The following is an 18,983-nucleotide window of genomic DNA, read 5'->3' on the forward strand; positions in this document are numbered from 1 at the left end:
GGAATTCCAGGTTTCTTTTGATTATAACAGGACTCTACACCAACTAAATCCCAAAGGGGAATTCATGAGAGGATGCAGGGATAGCTCATGAACCTTTGGGACAGAGAATATTTCCAGGCCTCATGAGGGATTAGAACCAGAACTTGAAAAGAGATTGTGAATGATGGCAGCCACGGTAGAGTCACATCTTAGTTGGGGATCAGCTTTTGAAGTCAGTGTATGAATACAAATCTCAAAGAGTCAAATTATTTTTTAATTATTCTTTGAATTGTTCATCAGAGTCAATATATCCAAGTCCCATATTGGAAATTAGCATATCCTGATTTTCTAAACCTACTTACCCAGAGTTGGATCAGATTACTGTGTTTAAATTGAGGCCTAGATGAATGTAGTTGGACTGTGTAAAGGGCCATATTGTGTATTTTTTAAATACCTGTATTTAAACATTAGAATGACCATGGAAACCGAGATCACTTTGGGGAATAAGAGAATTACATCTCTTATCTCATGCTCCCCCGGGGCATACGCTCAGATTGAGTGAAATAGCAGAAAGGATCTCCCGTACTATTACACTTATATTTTTCATTTATATTTCTTTGCCAAGCATGTATAGTTGGATTTGCATAAGTTAAACATGCATGTGATGTATCTCAAGACTCTGCATGTGTTTCCAGCTCTTTTCTTCTGGGGCTTACTTGACTTGTCATGTCTACTTCATTCTTCTGTCTGTAGATGGCTCTGGTGGGTACATGATCAAACAATGTCCATTGAAAAAATGGCAGCCTCAGTTCCTCAGTTCAGGTGAACAACCTGAATTCTAGCTTCCAGGGGAGGAAATCTGATTGGCTGAGCCTAGATTGTGTGTCCATGGGTCAACCCAGCTAAGGCCTTGTTCTGCTTCATGGCGTAGAGTCACATGGATTCAGGGGTCCCACCTCCATTGGGAAGGGGACAGTTCTTAGAGAACTGGGTCCCCACAGGATGGGAAGATACCCCAAAAGGTGTCAGCTGTGGGAACAAAAAGAAGTGGTCATGGAAATGTATTTCATAAATAATTCTTGACCATCTGGCTGTGTGCCAGGTAGTGTTCCAGGTCAGAACTTGGCAGATTTTTTTCTATAAAGGGCCAGATAGTACTATTTTAGACTTTTGTGGCCACATAACAGTTATCTGTTGCATATTCTTCTTTGTTTTTGTAACTCTTTAAAAACAAAAATATAAAAACCATTTTTAGCCCAGAGACCGTACAAAAACAAGCTGTGGACTGGCTCTGGTCTGCAGGTTTTTGTTTGCCATTTTCTAGGTGCTAGGAATTAACAGTGAACGAAACAAAGAAAAGTCTCTGCCCTCCTGGAGCTTAACATTCTGGTAAGGGAGAGAAATGTAATAAATAGGATAAATAAGTAAATTAGATCATATAGTAGAAGATGTAAGTTTTACAAAGAAAAATAAAACAATGTTCAATAGGAAGATCAGGGAAGGTTACATCTGAGCAAAGACTTGTTGGAGGTGAGGAAGCAGGCCATGTGGATACCTGAAGGAAGACCATTCCAGGCAGAGGGAACAGCAAAGGCCCTGATCCCATGCTTGGAATGTTCACAGAAAAACCAGGACACCAGTGTGGCTGGAAAGAAGTAAGTGATGAGTTCAAGTAGTAGGAGGTGAAGTCAGAGAGATCATCGAAGTCTGGATGAGGCCCTAGTGAGGACTTTGGCTTTTCCTCTGAGTGAGATGAGAATCATTGGTGGTTTTGATCAGAGGAATGATAATCTGATTTATGTTTTTAAAAGGATCCCCCTGGCTGCAGGGTTGATATTAGACTGTGGAAGGGACAAGGGTGGAAACAGGATGCCAATTCGCAGACTATTGAAAAATCCAGACGAGAGATGATGGTGGTTTAAACCAGGGTGGAAATCCATGAACAGGATCCATGATAGGCCATGTCCAGGTGGATGGAAGTTGGGGAAACATTTGCATCCGAGATAGAACAAGATGTGGTTTTTGACCCCGCCCATCAGTTTCCTCTGTCTTTGGCAGCTTCCAAGTAGCTCTCCCGCCCTCCTCTCTGTATCTCTTCACCTCCCACTGTGGCCTCTCCAGGTGAGTTTCAGCTTCTGTTCCCAGTACAGGTCATGCCATAAGTCAGGGGTTGCGGACTGGCTGCTCTTGGATTAATTGTCCATCTTTGGTTAGCTGTGGGGTGAGGAGGGGAGGATGGTTCAAATAGAAAGGCTGTCCCAGTGGAAGCTGTGGGCAGCCTGTCTTGCTTCAGAAGGAGGCTGTGGGCAGGGCAGGAATTTGGAGCCTCGGCCTGTCCAGAATTCAGTCCTTCCTTCTTTCTCTTCTGTCGCATGCACTGAGCACCTACTCTGAGTCAGGAGCCAGAGATACAGCAGCAAATCTGGTTTGGGGAAAAACTGACACAGAAGCAAGTCTCTTTGATTGCCTAGGAGATTTGCTGCAGCAGAGATGTACAGGTAGCCTGGCAATGGTAGGGGAGACAGAAGGGGGTGTTATATGAGCTTTCTCTAGAAGAGTGGCCTTTCCAATTTCCTTCTGCCGTGGAGCCCATCCTTCCGCTGGAATCTCACCTAGATCACCAGCATATCTAACTGATTAAAGGGTAGTTGCCACGTGGTTGAAATGAAGAGTAGGAAGCCCAGAGTTTCCCCTCACTGCCCACAGACTCTGGGACAACCTCGTGGCTGCCCAGAATTCGGTTGAAGACTACTGGTCCAGAAGGAGGGATATGGCAACCAGGGTGAGGAAGGAGGTTCAGAAGAGAGCTTTGAAGGCCGGGAATAGCTGTCTGCGAATTGTGAGAAGGGATTTGGCATAATCAGCAGGACAGTGACTTAATGAGCAGGGTGAGGGGGAGACCTCAGGTGATTTGCGGGGAGTCTCTCACATCCCCCCCCACTTCCTGGACACAGGACCGAGGTGTTCCGGCAAGAGCTGGGGGCCCGGCCAGATGCCACCAAAGTGCTTATCATCATCACTGACGGGGAAGCCACTGACAAAGCCAACATTGACGTGGCCAAAGACATCATCCGCTACATCATTGGGGTACGGGCTCCAGGTCCCTGCTTCTTCTTATGACCCATCTTCCCTCTCCTATTCCTGAACCCCTCTCCCTTTCTCCCTGGGGCCAGGGTCTTGTGAAAATAACAGAAAATTGGTCTGCCATTCTGGGGATGCTAGCTCTTCACTCTTCATTTCTTCCAGATTGGAAAGTATTTTAAGACCAAGGAAAGTCAGGAGACACTCCATGAATTTGCCTCAAAACCTGCGGAGGAGTTTGTAAAGATTCTGGACACATTTGAGAAGCTGAAAGATCTATTCACCGAGCTGCAAAAAAAGATCTATGTCATTGAAGGTGAGTGGCAGACCCTGGAAGAGAGGATTCATGGGGATGTATACAGAACCTCACCTGGGACATTAGATTAAGGACACGCGGAATAATAATCACGGGAGCTTACAGAGCATCTGCCACTGTGTTAAGAGCTCTCCGGTTAAAAGACCTCAGGTAGGAACTTAGGGGAGGGTGGTTTAGGAGCAGCCTCTATTTCCCTCTGAAAGTCTGTCTTCCTCTTGAAGCTCAGCCTGGTCCAGGATGGGTCCCCAAGCTGACCTATATCTTGTAGGCATCAGCTGAGCCCTGTAGAATGACTATAATCCCTTCCTCTCCTCACTCAGCTCCCTCATTGTCACTTGTCCTGGGCCTCAAATTATTTAAGACGGGCAAGCAGGCAGGGGCCAAGTGCAAGGAGCCCACAGGCCCTCTTCTTTGGCCCAGAATAAGAGAAGGTTTGATTGTAGTCGCCAGATGGAGGACTGCCTATGGGAGAGTATTTCCCCAGGTAGCTTAGTCTGCTGAAAGGTACCTGATTCCCCCAGGAAGCCCATTCACTAGGACACAGCCTTGGTGTTCAGTTCACTTGAAGAAGCCATGTATTATATTTAATGGGACCAGGCAAACCTGCTCAAGAATTCACTCTGCCTGTGCTGTGTGACCTCAGCCAGGTCACTTTCCCTCTCCGAGCCTCATTGTTCTCTGTTAAAGGGGGATAGTGATACCAGTCTCAGAGGGTTGTAAGGTTTAACTGCTGTATTCATTAACTAGGGCTGTTGTAACAAAGTACCAAAAACTAGGTGGCTTAAAGCAAGAGAAATGAAAAAAAAAAATAGCAAGAGAAATGTGTTGTCTTGCAGTTCTGGAGGCTAGAAGTCAGAAATCAAAGGTTTGACAGGGCCATGCTCCTTGTGATGGTTTCGGAGAGAATCCTTCCCTACCTCTTCTAACTTCTGGTGTTTGCTAACAGTCTTTGGTGTTCCTTGACTTGTAGCTGCATCACTCTGGTCGCCTGGCTGTCTTCTCCCTGTGTGTTTACCCATCATCTTGTCTCTGTGTCTGTCCCTCTGTGTCCAAATTGCCCCTTTTAATAAGGACACCAGTCAGATTGGATCAGGGCCCACCCTAATGACCTCATTTTAACTTGATTACCTCTGAAAAGACCCTATTTCCAAATAAGGTCACATTCTGAGGTACTAGGGGTTAGGACTTAGACATCTTTTCTTCAGGGAACACAATTCAAGCCCTAATGACTGCTTAGCAAAGTGCTTGGTACCTTGTAGACTCTTGATAAATCATAGCTCTTATCCTCTATCCTTCCCTGCCCTTACTCGTCCTTCAGATCGTAGTTTAGATGTCATTCCCTCTGATAAGTTCTCGCTGATCCCAAGTCTGGGATCCCATGTGCTGCTTTAACCACAGTACATTCCCTGTCACAGCCCGTGACATACATTGTATTAAGAACTCTCTATTAGGGGACTTCCCTGGTGGTCCAGTGGTTAAGAATCCGCCTTCCAATGCGGGGGACGTGGTTTCGATCCCTGGTCAGGGAACTAAGATCCCACATGCCGCAGGGCAACTAAGCCCGAGCACAGCAACAAAAGATCCCACATGCCACAGCTAAGACCTGACGCAGTCAAAACAACAAATTAAAAAAAAAAAAAAAAAAAAAAGAGCTCTCTATTAGATGTCTGTCTCCCACACTAAACTGAGAGGTTTAGTGACAAGTATTGTGCCTGCTTTCCCACCCCTCTATCCCTGGCACCAAATATTTAGTGACTCTAAATGTTTCTTCAGTGAATGAACAAATCTTCATAATAATTGCTACGGTTCTTGAAAGCTTACAGGTAACAGGCACTTTATCTATATCATTGAATCGGTTCTTCTCAGTATCCTTGCAAGGCTGGTGGTATTATTTTCATTTTATTTATTCATGCTGGCAACAACCATGGAGCAGGCACTGTGAATCAGACTCTCAGGGATATTGCCAACATAGAACTCATATTCAGGTTGGATAAAGAAAGACAGTAAACAAACAGGATGATTCAAGATTGTGGTAAGTGCTATAAAGAAAATGAGTAAAGTGATAAGACAGCTTTAATTGGAAGAAGCCACTTTAAATAAGCTTTTCAAGGAAGGCCTTTTTTTTTTTTTTTTTTTTTTTTTTATAAATTTATTTATTTATTTATTTATTTTTGGCTGCATTGGTCTTTGTTGCTGCACGCGGGCTTTCTCTAGTTGTGGTGAGCGGGGGCTACTCTTCGTTGAGGTGTGCGGGCTTCTCATTCCTGTAGCTTCTCTTGCTGTGGAGCACGGGCTCTAGGCACACGGGCTTCAGCAGTTGTGGCGCGCAGGCTTCAGTAGTTGTGGCTCGCAGGCTCTAGAGCACAGGCTCAGTAGTTGTGGCGCAAGGGCTTAGTTGCTCCGCGGCATGTGGGATCTTCCCGGACCGGGTCTCAAACCCATGTCCCCTGCATTGGCAGGTGGATTCTTAACCACTGCGCCACCAGGGAAGTCCCAGGAAGGCCTTTCTGAGACGCAATTTTTTTTTGGCCACACCGCGCAGCTTGCGGGATCTCAGTTCCCTGACCAGGGATTGAACCTGAGCCGGCAGTAAAAGCCCGGAATCCTAACCACTAGACCACCAGGGAAATCCCGTGGGGTGTTTTTTTTAAAGTGAGGTAAAATTCACTGAGATAACTTTTGAGCTGAGGCATGAAAGATGAGAATCAGGCAGCCATGGGAGAAGTGTGGGCAAAGGGCATTATAGTCAGAGAGAAGATCAAGTGCAAAGGCCAGGGGATGGGGCAGGGCTCGGTGTGCTGGAGGAACAGGAAAAAAGGTCAGTGTAATAGCAGTGTGGGGAGTAAGGGAGACAGAAGTTTGGAGAGGAAGGCAGGGGCCTCCCAGCTCCTCATGAGTTTGGATTTTAGTCTTCAGACAAATGAGAAGTTAGGAAGGGTTTTAAGAAAGGGAAAGATGAGGTCTGATGTACATTTTTTAAAAAGAATACACAACTTGCTCTGTGAAAAAAGGCATAGAAAGAGGAAGAATGAAGTCAAAGGGGCTTCCCTGGCGGTCCAGTGGTTAGGACTCTGCACTTCCACTGTAGCGGGCACAGGTTTGATCCCTGGTCAGGGAACTAATAACCCATGTGCTGTGCAGCACAGCCAAAAAAATAATAAATTTAATTTTAAAAAAAAAAGAAAAGAATGAAGTCAAAGAGACCAAATTAGCAAGCTCCTGCCTTAGTCAGGTACAAGAGGAGGATGGCTTGGGCCAGTGTGGCGGTGATACAGACGATTCACAGAAGTGGGCAGATGTGTTTTGCAGGTAGAACTATCATGATTTGGTCATGTGTTGGAGATAGAATGGAGGGAAAAGGGAAGAATCAAGGTTGTTTCCGGGGCTTTTAGCGTGAGTCACTAGGTGGGTGTGGGGTGCTATTCATTGAAGAGGGGAAGCCTGAGTAGGAGCAGAAATCAAGAGCTGCCTCTTAGACGTGCTGAGTCAGGGAATGGAATATCCACACCCGGGGCGCGTGGAGAGTCACGGGAGGTTCAGGGCATAAGTCGCTTCCCCGTCTGACGCTAAAGTTCATGCTCTTGGGAATTCCCTGGCAGTCCAGTTGTTAGGACTTGGCACTCTCACTGCCAGGGCCCCGGGTTCGATCCCTGGTCAGGGAACTAAAATCCCATAAGCTGCACAGAGCTGCCAAAAAAAAAAAAGTTCATGCTCTTTCCACCTTGCCTACGGGTAGATGTTGTGTTTTTTTCCTCAGTCCTTTCTTGAGCATCACAGTTTTCACTGCTCCTTGGGTCTCAGCCCATTCTCCCTACCTCGTCCCTCAGGCACAAGCAAACAGGACCTGACATCCTTCAACATGGAGCTGTCCTCCAGCGGGATCAGCGCGGACCTCAGCAGAGTGAGTGGCGGGCCTGATGCTACCGGCTGAGGGATGTGGTGGGAATGCAGCTGACCGCACTCATCTCCCTCCCTGGGCAGGGCCATGGCATTGTAGGGGCCGCTGGAGCCAAAGACTGGGCTGGGGGCTTTCTCGATCTGAAGACAGACCTGCAGGGTGATACATTTGTTGGGAATGAACCATTGACACCAGAAGTGAGGACAGGATATTTGGGTGAGTACTTCTCTTTTCTGCTGGGTTCTTTCAGCTTTGGGGAACCAGGGAGTCACTCAGATTGACTTTCAAAATAATAATGAAAGCAATTAAGCAACAACATGAACAAACTCAGTTTAACTATGATTATAATAGTCTTCATTTTTCCCTTACTAACCCCTCACCTGTGTATTAATCATGTTTTTATTTTCTGTACCTTATAATGCTTTGACATCTTGTGGCCTTGCTAATCCTGGAGAGACTTCTCCTCCCAGGGCCAGCTAATTCCTACAGGTAGGAAACAACTTGCCTGGGAGCAGGCCTTCCATAAGCCAAATGGCCAATCCAGACACTGCATCCCAACCACCCTTTTATCTAACTTTCACACACCAGGCCAGTATCTACCCTGACATAAATCACCCCAGGCCCAGGTACTAGACAACTGAAGACCACCTCTATAGCCCAGAGCCTGCCAACATTATTCAAACCGTCCAGTCCTAAGCTTGCTCAAACTTGTCTTGCCTCCCTCATTCCTTCCCACTGAAACTGCAATAACGGCTCTGGGCCATTCTCCCCTTGCTCCTTCCACCCTGGTGCTTCTCCCATGTGGCCCTGCATGGCCTGCTGTGGTGCCTGCTTTGGGGAGCTGTGAGTGATAAACTTTTTTCAATGGCAGTGACTTCTCTGTGTCGTTACTCAGTTATACCTATAAATTAAATCCCGAGTCCATTTTAAAACAACCTGCCTCATCGGTGGGAGGACCAGCCCCTCCTCCGTGAGGCTTTCTCCCCTTGAATTGTCCAGGAACTCCAGGGTTGATTCAGTCTCAAGGGTTCTCAGATGCCAAGCACAGAGGAAACGAGGCTGGTCAATCCACAACTGCTGTTGCTTCTCTCTGCCTCGTGGTGTCTTGTCCTGCATAGTCCTGGGGATGCTGTCCATCCAAGCCGACGCCAGTCTCAGGAGCAGAACGGCGTCACCCTTGCGCTTGGGGTTATAGCTCTTCTAGTTCACATTCAAAGAGTCACCTGTCTCAAGGCACGAACTGACTCCAAGAGCCCTGGGATAAGAGTGCTTCCAGGTTCTACCTCCTCATAGATCTAGAACCACCACCCTCCACCCTGCCTCACCCATGACCCTTGGCTGGGGGTGGGCTCAGTACACAAAGATTATTATTAAACTTTCAAAACACAAGATCTTATTAAATACTTTCCTCGGGAAAATTGGTGCTATTCATCGTGCATCTACCCTTACCCTTCTAAGGGGGACTGCCCTCAGTGATTTTTTTCCTTGTTTTCCTTTTCTTTTTCTTTACTGAGCAAGTATTATGTGCCAGGTACTGTTCTAAGTGCATGGCACATATTAACTTATTTTTATCTCATTTTATCCTCCCAACAACCCTGTAAGTAGGTATTTTTATCATCTCTATTTTACAGATGAAGAAACTGAGCCCAGGAGACTTTAAATAACTTCCCCAGCGTCACAGACTAGTAGGTGGAACCCAGGTAGTCCAGACCCAAAGTCTGTGCTTCGTAACCACTGCACTTACACTGCAGCACCTACACTACTGCCTTCAAGGTGGTTTTCTGTTCTTCAGTATCCAGTTGGCCTTCTGCAGCCGTGGTTTCCACGTTTATGATCCATGGTTGGTTGAATCCCCAGATTTGGAAGCCAGGGATACCACGGGCCAATTGTGGGACTTTGAGCGTCTGTGGTGGATTTTGGTATCGGGGCAGGTCCTGGAACCAATCCCCTGTGGATACGTAGAGATGACTGTACTGCAAAATAGCTGGCAAAGTTGCTCACTGAATAAGAAGAAATAACCCAAAGTTGAATCTCTAGTTAGGCACCCATACCACTCACTATATACACACACACAGATGTATGTGTGTGTTGTGTACATGTAGAAGTAAATATAATCTTGATTGCCTACTATGCTACTATCCTTCAGATCTTAGTTTAGATCTCACTAACATGGTGCTAAGCATTTTACATCCACGGTCTTATTTAATCCTCAAAACCCCCCTATAAGGTTGATATTGTCCCAGTTTTTTTTTTAGACTAGAAGACTGAAGCTCAGACACATGAAGTAATTTACTCAAGATTATACAGCCAAGAAGAAGTAATACTCGGATTAAAACCTTGTCTCTCTGATTTCAAAGGGCAAGTTCTTAACCCTTGTACTTCAGGAATATACATGAAGAAACAGGAGAGTGGTTCAGCCTCTTCACCCTTCCTCTCATGGGCTATAGAGTCTCGGACATCTGTTTTTCTCATTCACTTTCAACTGCTCTGAGCAAAGAAGGTCATGCGGAGGAGGGATAAATTGGGAGATTGGGACTGACATATACACACTACTATACATAAAATAGATAACTAATAAGAACCTATTGTATAACACAGGGAACTCTACTCAGTACTCTGTAATGACCTAGATGGGAAAAGAATCTAAAAAAGTGGATATATGTATATGTATAACTGATTCATTTTGCTGTACAGTAGAAACTAACGTAACATTGCAAATCAACTGTACTCCAATAAAAATTAATTCAAAAAAAATAAACAAAGAAGGTCAAATTGGGTCAATGAGTCATCTTCAGAGCATTCCTGTGAGGTGGCTCCTGGCTCCCCCGCAATCCCTGGTCCAATTTCCTGCAGCATTTCCTCCAGCGTTTCATCAGTGTAGGAACAGAAGGCAGGGAACCTCAACCACAGGAGTTGTGAAGTATGTAGATAACCTCAGTGATATCTTGAAGCAGAAATGTTTTCAAGTCTCCTGCTTTTTTTTTTTCTTGAGGTATAGTTGATTTACAATAACATATTAGTTTCAGGTGTACAAGATAGTGGTTCAAAAGTTTTATAGATTATGCTCCATTTATAGTTATTATAAAATATTGGCTATATTCTCTGTGCTGTACAATCACCACTCCTTATGTTTTTTTTTAATTAATTAATTAACTAATTTTTGGCTGCATTGGATCTTTGTTGCTGTGCACGGGCTTTCCCTAGTTGCGGCGAGTGGGGTCTACTCTTCCTTGTGGTGTGCAGGCTTCTCATTGTGGTGGCTTCCCTTGTTACAGAGCATGGGCTCTAGGTGCACGGGCTCAGTAGTTGTGGCACGCAGGCTCAGTAGTTGTGGTGCATGGGCTTAGTTGCTCCACAGCATGTGGGATCTTCCTGGACCAGGGCTCGAACCCATGTTCCCTACATTGGCAGGCGGATTCTTAACCACTGCGCCACCAGGGAAGTCCACCACTCCTTATGTTTAAATTTCAGTATTTTTACTAGGCTATGTCTCCACGCTGATTGAGTTGTACTACCTTACCAAACTTTTTCATTGAAACGCATCTTTAATCTTTTCTACCAAATTTTTCTGCAAAAATTTTCACACTTTGAGAAAAGTTAATAGTACAGTGACTATCCATATACCCTTCACCTAGATTTATCAGTTGTTAACATTTGCCACATTTGCTTTATCTCTCTTTATATATATATATACACATATATATGTAAAGAATAACATACATATGTATATATTATTTTATCAGTCAGGATTCTCCAGAGAAACAAAGCCCATAGGATATATCTATATGTTTATCTGTATCTGTATCTCTATATAGATACATAATTCTTTTTCTCTCTTTTCCTATCTATCTATCTATCTATCTATCATCTATAAAGAGATTGGTTTTAAGAAGTTGGGTCATGCAATGTAGGGGCTGCCAAGTCTGAAACAGGGCAGGCTGGCAGTCTTGAGGCATCTGCTGCTTGATTTTTAATCTTCGTGCAAACTTTGCCTTCTTCTTACTAATATATTCCATTTCATTTTACTCTTTAAAAAGAAGGTAGTCTCCTTCATAAACCCTTAGGTGAACTGAGCCTCAGGAAGATGTTTACCCTGCAGTACGCGGCTGCTTCGTTCTGCGCATGCGTGTTGTCCACAGTGTGAGACATGCAGCCTTGGACCCTGACGGCAGGATCTGTACTCCTCGGAGCACGTGGCTGCTCTTCTCGGGAGAAGGCCTTCTGGCCGTCTCAGTGCATCTTTGCTGCTAACCCAGCTTCCCAGGGTCTCTGCCGCCTTTCCCCCTGGGTTTTACCTTCGTTCAGCAGCCGTTGTGTTCCTAACTCCAAGCCCCGCGCTCGCTCTCTCCTCAGGCTACACGGTGACCTGGCTGCCCTCCCGACGGACCCCGTCGCTGCTGGCAGCTGGAGCCCCCCGATACCAGCACGTGGGGCGGGTGTTGCTGTTCCAAGAGCCAAAGGGCGGAGAACCCTGGAGCCAAATCCAGAAAATAGATGGGATCCAGGTGAGCGTGATTGCAGGGGCGTCCGCCCAAGAGGGGGCTGGAGTGACACTAGTTCTGCTTCCTGCTGTCTTCCGAACACGCATCCACTTGCTGAGCGCACGCCCTGTGCCGAGCACTGTCACATTTGTTCCCCTGCAAAGCCTCTGAGGTTAGCTTTGTCATCCCCGCTTGCCAACTTAAGATCCCAACTTGTCTGAATTCATACGGGCTCTAAGTGGGATCCAGGACTTGGACCTTCATTTGAGGGCTTAGAGTAGGATGGATAGGGTGCACTTGATGGGGAGGGAGGTGTCCTGCTCTAGGTTTCTTCCTCAAACGTCTTCCTCTCCCTGCAGATTGGCTCTTATTTTGGTGGCGAGCTGTGTGGCGTTGACATGGACCAAGATGGGGAGACAGAGCTGCTGCTGGTTGGAGCCCCCCTCTTCTATGGCGAGCAGAGAGGAGGCCGGGTGTTTATCTACCAGAGAAAAAAGGTGGGGACCAGGACACTGAGCGGAGAATGTGGGAGAAGGAGACTCCCATGCCTTCTCAGGTCTCAGTTATTCTGAAAGCCTTTCCCTGCCTGATCCTGTGTTAATCAGACCTTTAGAACAACTACAAACAATAGCAAATATGCGGAGGTGGGTAAAATGTGTGCAAGGCCCAGTGCCAAACTTTTTATGTATAGGATACCTCGTTTGATTCTCATAATCACCTTCTGGGATACTATGAGCTTTATTTTACAAATGGGAACGTCGTAGCTCAACAAGGCTGGGCAACTTTCCAAAGGCACAAAATCACGCAGATAACAAAGGTGGGGAATTCCCTGGTGGTCCAGTGGTTAGTGCTGAGTGACTGAGGTGGGACCTGTTGCCTTGCTCCTTCCCAGCTGGGGTTCGAAATGGTCTCAGAGCTGCAGGGGGATCCCGGCTACCCCCTTGGGCGATTTGGAGCAGTCATCGCTGCCCTGACGGACATCAATGGGGATGAGCTGACGGACGTGGCCGTGGGAGCCCCTCTGGAAGAGCAGGGGGCTGTGTACATCTTCAATGGGCAGCAAGCGGGGCTGAGCCCCTGGCCCAGTCAGGTGAGGTACCCCGCCTGCCAATCAGAACCCATGCCCAGGCACCTGGCAGCCACCAAGCCCCAGCCCCACTCCTCAGCCCGACTCTTCCCGCCCTTCCGCCCGTCCTCTCCCCAGCTTAGCATGAATTTCTCTCTTGGTCTCAGCGGATAGAAGGGACCCGGATGCTCCCAGGAATTCGATGGTTTGGACGTTCCATCCACGGTGTGAAGGACCTTGGCGGGGACGGCCTGGTAGATGTGGCTGTAGGGGCTGAGAGCCAGGTGATCGTGCTGAGGTAAGGTGGGACTCCTGAGTCCTACCTGGGGATGACTGCAGTCCTCATCCTTTCAGCAGTTGCGATGTACTGGGCATCGTGCTAAATGCTTATCAACATCGGCGCACTTGGTCCTTGACTCAACCCTGTGAGTTTGGTTCTCCTTTTATACCGGCTTTGTGTCTGGCTCCAGGTTAAACAGCTGCTATTCAGTGACAGACTGGGATTTGAACCCAGGCCTATCTAACACTAAAACCTCCTAGAGAGACGTGGGATGGCTTTAGAACCTGGTGACCTGGATTCAAGTTGAAGCTCTGCTGTTGACTTCTTGGGTGATCTTACCCCAGTCACTTCGCTTCTCAAGACCTCAGTTTCTTCATCTTTGAAATGGTGATGGCATTTCCTGCCTGACCCAGATCTTACAGTCACTGGAAGCCTCATGTAACGTCATCTAGTGACTAGATACTGTCTTCAATACGGAACAAGGCATTGGCTACAGTGTATGGGTGGGGGAACATATAATAAAAAAGTAAAACAAATAAATAGATCATTACAATTGTGATAAGTGCCATTAGGGACATGAACAGGGTTCTGTGAGAGAGAATAGCAGGGGAGACCTACTATAGACTGGGTGGCCAAGAAAGGCCTTTCTGAGGAACTGGGACTTGAAAGATAAGCAAGAGCCAGGCTTGCAGAAATCTGGGGTAAGAGCTTTCTATGTCGAAAGCCCAGGAGGTGCCAAGGCTGTAAGGCAGGCAAAAGTGTGACGTGTTCAAGGCACGGAAATAGGGTCAGTGTGGTAGGAGGTGAGACTGGAGAGGAGGGTCTTCCCTGGTGGTCCAGTGGGTAAGACTCCGTGCTCCCAATGCAAAGGGCCCGGGTTCAATCCCAGGCGGGGAACTAGATCCCACATGCCGCAACTAAAGATCCCCCCGCATGCAGCACCGAAGATCCCACGTGCCACAACTAAGAACCAGCGCAGCCAAAAAAAAAAAAGACTGGAGAGGCAGGTGGTGTGGCACAGACAGTGAAAAGTTTAGATTTTATTCTGAATACCATGGGGCATCCTTGAAAGGTTACTGGCATGGAAGCTCAATATCTTTTTTCCCTGACCAGGGATCGAACCTGGGCCCTCGGCAGTGAAAACTCGGAGTCCTAACCACTAGACCACCAGGGAATTCCCTGATTTTTCTTTTTATAAATTTATTCATTCATTCATTCATTCATTTTTATTTTTGGCTGCGTTGTGTCTTCGTTGCTGCGTGCCGGCTTTAGTTGTCATGAGTGGGGGCTACTCTTCGTTGAGGCGTGCGGGCTTCTCATTGCAGTGGCTTCTCTTGTTGCGGAGCACGGGCTCAAGGCATGCGGGCTCAGTAGTTGTGGCGCGCGGGGTCAGTAGTTGTGGCGCACGGGCTTAGTTGCTCCACAGCATGTGGGATCTTCCCGGACCAGGGCTTGAACCCGTGTCCCCTGCATTGGCAGGCGGATTCTTAACCACTGCACCACCAGGGAAGTCCCGACTTTTCTTTTTAAAAGCTCATTCTTCTGTGTGAGAAATGGGTCAGAAAGCTGCTAGGAAGAATTATCATTATGGGGAGCCCTAATGAATTATCATTATTATTGTCATTGCAAAGAGACAGTGACATTGAAGTTTGCTTTAGGGAAGGGGAGTCCTCTGGACTCTGCTAGCTGGAGCCCCAGGTCTGGCTGGGGATGGCAGTTGAGGCCGAGGGAGAGCATTGGTTGTTGCCTTCCCTGCAGCTCCCGGCCTGTGGTGGATATCATCACAGGCATGTCCTTCTCCCCGGCCGAGATCCCAGTGCATGAAGTCGAGTGCTCGTATTCCACCAGCGACAAGAAGAAGGAAGGCGTTAACATCACAGTCTGTTTCCAGGTCAAGTCTCTCATCTCCCAGTTCAAAGGTCAGTGCTGTCTTCCTGCTTCCCAGCTTAGCTGCCTGCCCCAAATCCAGGCTCACGGCCCCAGGATCCGCCGTCATTCAACTCTTGCCTTTCCACCCTGCCCAGGGCACCTGGTTGCCAACCTCACTTACACTCTGCAGCTGGATGGCCATCGGAGCAGAAGCCGGGGGTTGTTCCCAGATGGGAAACATGAGCTCAGCAGGAACACAGCTGTCACCTCAGTCAAGTCCTGCACTGGGTTCTGGTTCCACTTCCCGGTAAGGAGCCAGCAAGGCTGCTCAGGGCAGGGAAGGGGCGGACGAGCTGACCGCAGCGGGAGGCAGCCCCAGTGCCAGGCCCGGCTCCATCGCTGTCCAACACAGGTCACAGGTCACCTTGATCTCCTGGTCCTACCGTTTCCTCTTCTGTACCACAGTAGTAACAATACCTTCAGCATATTTTCTTCTAGTCCTTAATCCACATCCATAGGCATTTTAAACATCACTACAATTGTAAAGTACTTACCATTTTTTCCCTACTCTTTTCACACATCATATATTAATGCTGCAGCCCAGCTTTCAGATTATTTTTAATGGCCACAGAATATTCGGGCCTATGGAATATTCAGGCGCGGTGGTGTGTCACTATTTGCCAGGTACACGTGGTCATTTATTATTATTATTATTTACATATTTATTTATTTATTTATTTGGCTGCACCAGGTCTTAGTTGCGGCACTCGGGATCTTCGTTTGCCGTGTGGGTCTTTTATTATTAACATCTATCCCAGGGCTTCCCTGGTGGCACAGTGGTTAAGAATCCGCCTGCCCATGCAGGGGACATGGGTTCGAGCCCTGGTCCAGGAAGATCCCACATGCCACGGAGCAACTAAGCCCGTGAGCCACAACTACTGAGCCCGAGTGCCTAGAGCCCATGCTCCGGCAACAAGAGAAGCCACCGCAATGAGAAGCCCACGCACCGCACAAAGAGTAGCCCCCCGTTCACCACAGCTAGAGAAAGCCTGCACGCAGCCATGAGGACCCAACACAGCCAGAAATAAATAAATAAATTTATTTTTTTTAAAAATCCATCCCAGAAAGAATTTTTTTAAGTTCTTGTTAGTTTAGATAACTGCCAAAATACCCAAATTCCGTTTGCTTATACCTGTTCTGTATGAAATAAGATTGATATTAAATTTTATTCTGGCCTCAAATATTTCATAAGAGACTGAATATATGATTGGTATATTCAGTATAAGATTTTGAAGTTTGTGTTCAAGTTTTTATTATGGGAAATTTCAGACATACAAAAGTAGAAAAATAGTTTAATGAACCGCCAAATAGCCATCACCCATTTTCAACAATTATCAGCTCCTGATCTCATTTCATGCAGAACCCCTCTGCCTCCTCACACCCCTAACCCGCATTACAAGACTTGGAAATTTTAAACATAAATTTGCCAGAGAAGAGGCCCTGTGACATGATGGAAAGACTTTAGACTTGGGAGTTGGACAGGCCTGGGTTCACTTCCTAGTTCTCGTCCTTAGGAAAGTTGTGTCCCCTTTTTACATCTCACTTTCCTCGTCTCCAATGTGGGGATAATAATGCCTACCTCTTCGAGTTGGGGGAAACTTTAGGTGAGGACAAAAAGTCCTCCAAAGTGAGCGTCTCCAAAGTGTCAGGCACTGGTAATAACGTCAAAGACTGACACCCACCCCTGTTCTCAAGGAACTGGGATATTCTGCTTATTCTAGAGTATTCTTTTCCTGTGCAAACTTTGATAATGGTTGCCTAGAGGAGTTTGACAGAGATTCAGGGACTTCTGTTAGGACTTGGTGGGGAAAAGTGCCGTGGTTGATGACTGATGTCTGCCTTGGGATTGGAGCTGAGGGATGAACAATCGTACTGAGAAGCAAGCTGGGCATATTATAAACACCTGATGTATAGTAAACATATTTCCACTCCTGGTAAAGTCTCAGACAGCTAGCTACTGGAATGTCATCATTTATAAAGTATGGACAAGGTGTGCCTTTAACTGGAAGTGTGGTAAAGGTTAAACTCATGACATAGGGTGTATTCTTATTGCCCTCAGGTGTGCACTCAAGACCTCATCTCTCCTATCAATGTCTCCCTAAATTACTCTCTCTGGGAGGAAGAAGGGACACCGAGGGACCAAAGGGCGGTAAGAAGAGATCAGCTGGAGAAACTGATAGGAAATAAGGGAGAATAGAAATTCAATGTAGCAGGACTGTTACATTGGCTTCAAGCAATAGAAACGAAATATGCTTACTTAAGCAGAAAGGAGTCTATGGGAGTTTGTATTTAAGAGAAATTTGGAAAACTGGGATTGGGAAGATGGAGGACCAGGGTGGGTGGAGGCTCTGGGGGCTCTCAAGAGGAAGAAATAATGGATGGACTTCCCAGGGCACGGCCCCTTCCGTGAATCTGCTCCCCGTCCCTCTGTGCATCTGCTTCAGACCTCATTAGGGTTCTAACATGGGGCAAATTCTAACAGATGCAAATTACAGGGAGAGAACACCAGAAAGCCTAGGACCATCCCTTATCTGTGGAAGGACAGGGTATCCTAATTAGCCTTCTCGCCCAAGGGTATTCCGTTGAGGGCAGGTAGTTCCCTCAAAGCCTAATTGGGGTGCCCTTGTTATGTAAAAGAGGAGGAAAACACTCTCTATCCTAGTCTCCTGGATCACACGCTCCCTACCCAGTGCCAAAAGCCTAATTTCCTCTTCTGAAATCCTTGACACTCAGCTGGTGGTTTGGCTTCTGTTGGAAGGCAGCAGGGTCTGATGGAAGGAACCTGGGCCTGGAAGCCTGAAGATGTAGATTTTTTTTTTTCTGGCCCTGAAGATGTAGATTTTTTTTTTTTCTGGCACAAGCACGTCTGTCTTTCTTCGGGACTGTTTCTGCATCTCTGAAATGAGTCGCAACATTCTGAGGTCCCTTTCAGAGCCGGAGCACGGTGACTGATAAGCACACTCTTTCTTGTGGCTTTTGGCAGCTTGCACTGAGTGCCCCGCCCCCCAACCTGCCACCCACTCAGGATGTATAGGGACAACCAGCAGTTTCTCCCATCGGCACTAATTAAAAAAAAAAAAAAAAAGTCAAACTGTGTGGTGCAGCAACTCAGGCTTAAAAAGAGACCTGGGAATTCCCTGATGGTACAGTGGTTAGGACTCCAAGCTTCCACTACAAAGGGCACGAATTTGATCCCTAGTTGGGGAGCTAAGATCCCGCAAGGTGTGTCGCCCGGCCAAAAGAAATAATAATAATAAACAAATTAAAGGGTAATTTTTTTAAAAAAAGAGAGAGAGACCTGAGGTCACAGTTGTCAAAAAGTCTTCCTGGGGGAAGTGTCATTCGTTCCGGATCTCGCAGAATGAGTAGATTTTGGGTAGGTTGAGAGAGAAGAGGCACGATTTTAAGTTCGGGGGAAATGGGGAGGTGGGCTTAGCTTCTGGCAGCACAACTGAGCAAGACAGAGGCCCTGGATGGCCCTTTGGGGACGGGCTGTGGTCTGGTGGGTGGTGGGAAATCTGCGTGGGAATGTTGGGGTGGCTGCGAGCCGTCAGCAGAAGCTGCCAGGAGCCCCGCCCTTAGGGGAGAGTCTGGAGGCTGCTTGGCAGACGGCCTGGAAGTGGAGGAGGCTGGAGTCTCTCGAGAACATACAGTTGATCACCCATAAAACAGTCCTGTGTCGCCATTACCCTCAACTGCCTAATATGGCTTGCAAGGCGGGGAGCGGAATCTGGACCCTGCTTCTCTCTCCTGCCCCTCCTGACACGTGGCACTCCAGCCAGTCTGAGCATCTTCCTGCTCCTTACACGGGCACAATCCCTCCTGCCTTGGCCTTCACATAAACTGTTCTTTCCTCGTCTCTTGCCATTCTCTTCACCTGGCTCCCTCCTCCTCACCCTGTGGATTTCAGTTGAGATGCCGTCCCATCTGGAAGCTTCCCTGATCTCCAAGCT

General features: G+C 47.1%; 1 protein-coding gene across 2 annotated transcripts in view; it reads left to right on the plus strand.

Annotated features, from left to right (window-relative positions):
* Nucleotides 1–18,983, plus strand: part of ITGAL (integrin subunit alpha L) — a 45,526-nt gene that overhangs the window by 10,424 nt on the left and 16,119 nt on the right. For both annotated transcript variants that reach the window (XM_082429471.1, XM_082429472.1), the window contains exons 8-18: nucleotides 2,934–3,066; nucleotides 3,226–3,376; nucleotides 7,204–7,277; nucleotides 7,358–7,490; nucleotides 11,628–11,779; nucleotides 12,115–12,252; nucleotides 12,648–12,845; nucleotides 12,989–13,119; nucleotides 14,860–15,020; nucleotides 15,126–15,277; nucleotides 17,090–17,179. In XM_082429471.1, the coding sequence (XP_082285597.1) occupies nucleotides 2,934–3,066; nucleotides 3,226–3,376; nucleotides 7,204–7,277; nucleotides 7,358–7,490; nucleotides 11,628–11,779; nucleotides 12,115–12,252; nucleotides 12,648–12,845; nucleotides 12,989–13,119; nucleotides 14,860–15,020; nucleotides 15,126–15,277; nucleotides 17,090–17,179 (1,513 nt within the window). The remainder of the gene's footprint in view (nucleotides 1–2,933; nucleotides 3,067–3,225; nucleotides 3,377–7,203; nucleotides 7,278–7,357; nucleotides 7,491–11,627; nucleotides 11,780–12,114; nucleotides 12,253–12,647; nucleotides 12,846–12,988; nucleotides 13,120–14,859; nucleotides 15,021–15,125; nucleotides 15,278–17,089; nucleotides 17,180–18,983) is intronic.

The sequence above is a fragment of the Balaenoptera physalus genome (assembly GCF_965194825.1).
Source record: "Balaenoptera physalus genome assembly, chromosome: 16".
NCBI classification, from domain to species: domain Eukaryota; kingdom Metazoa; phylum Chordata; class Mammalia; order Artiodactyla; family Balaenopteridae; genus Balaenoptera; species Balaenoptera physalus.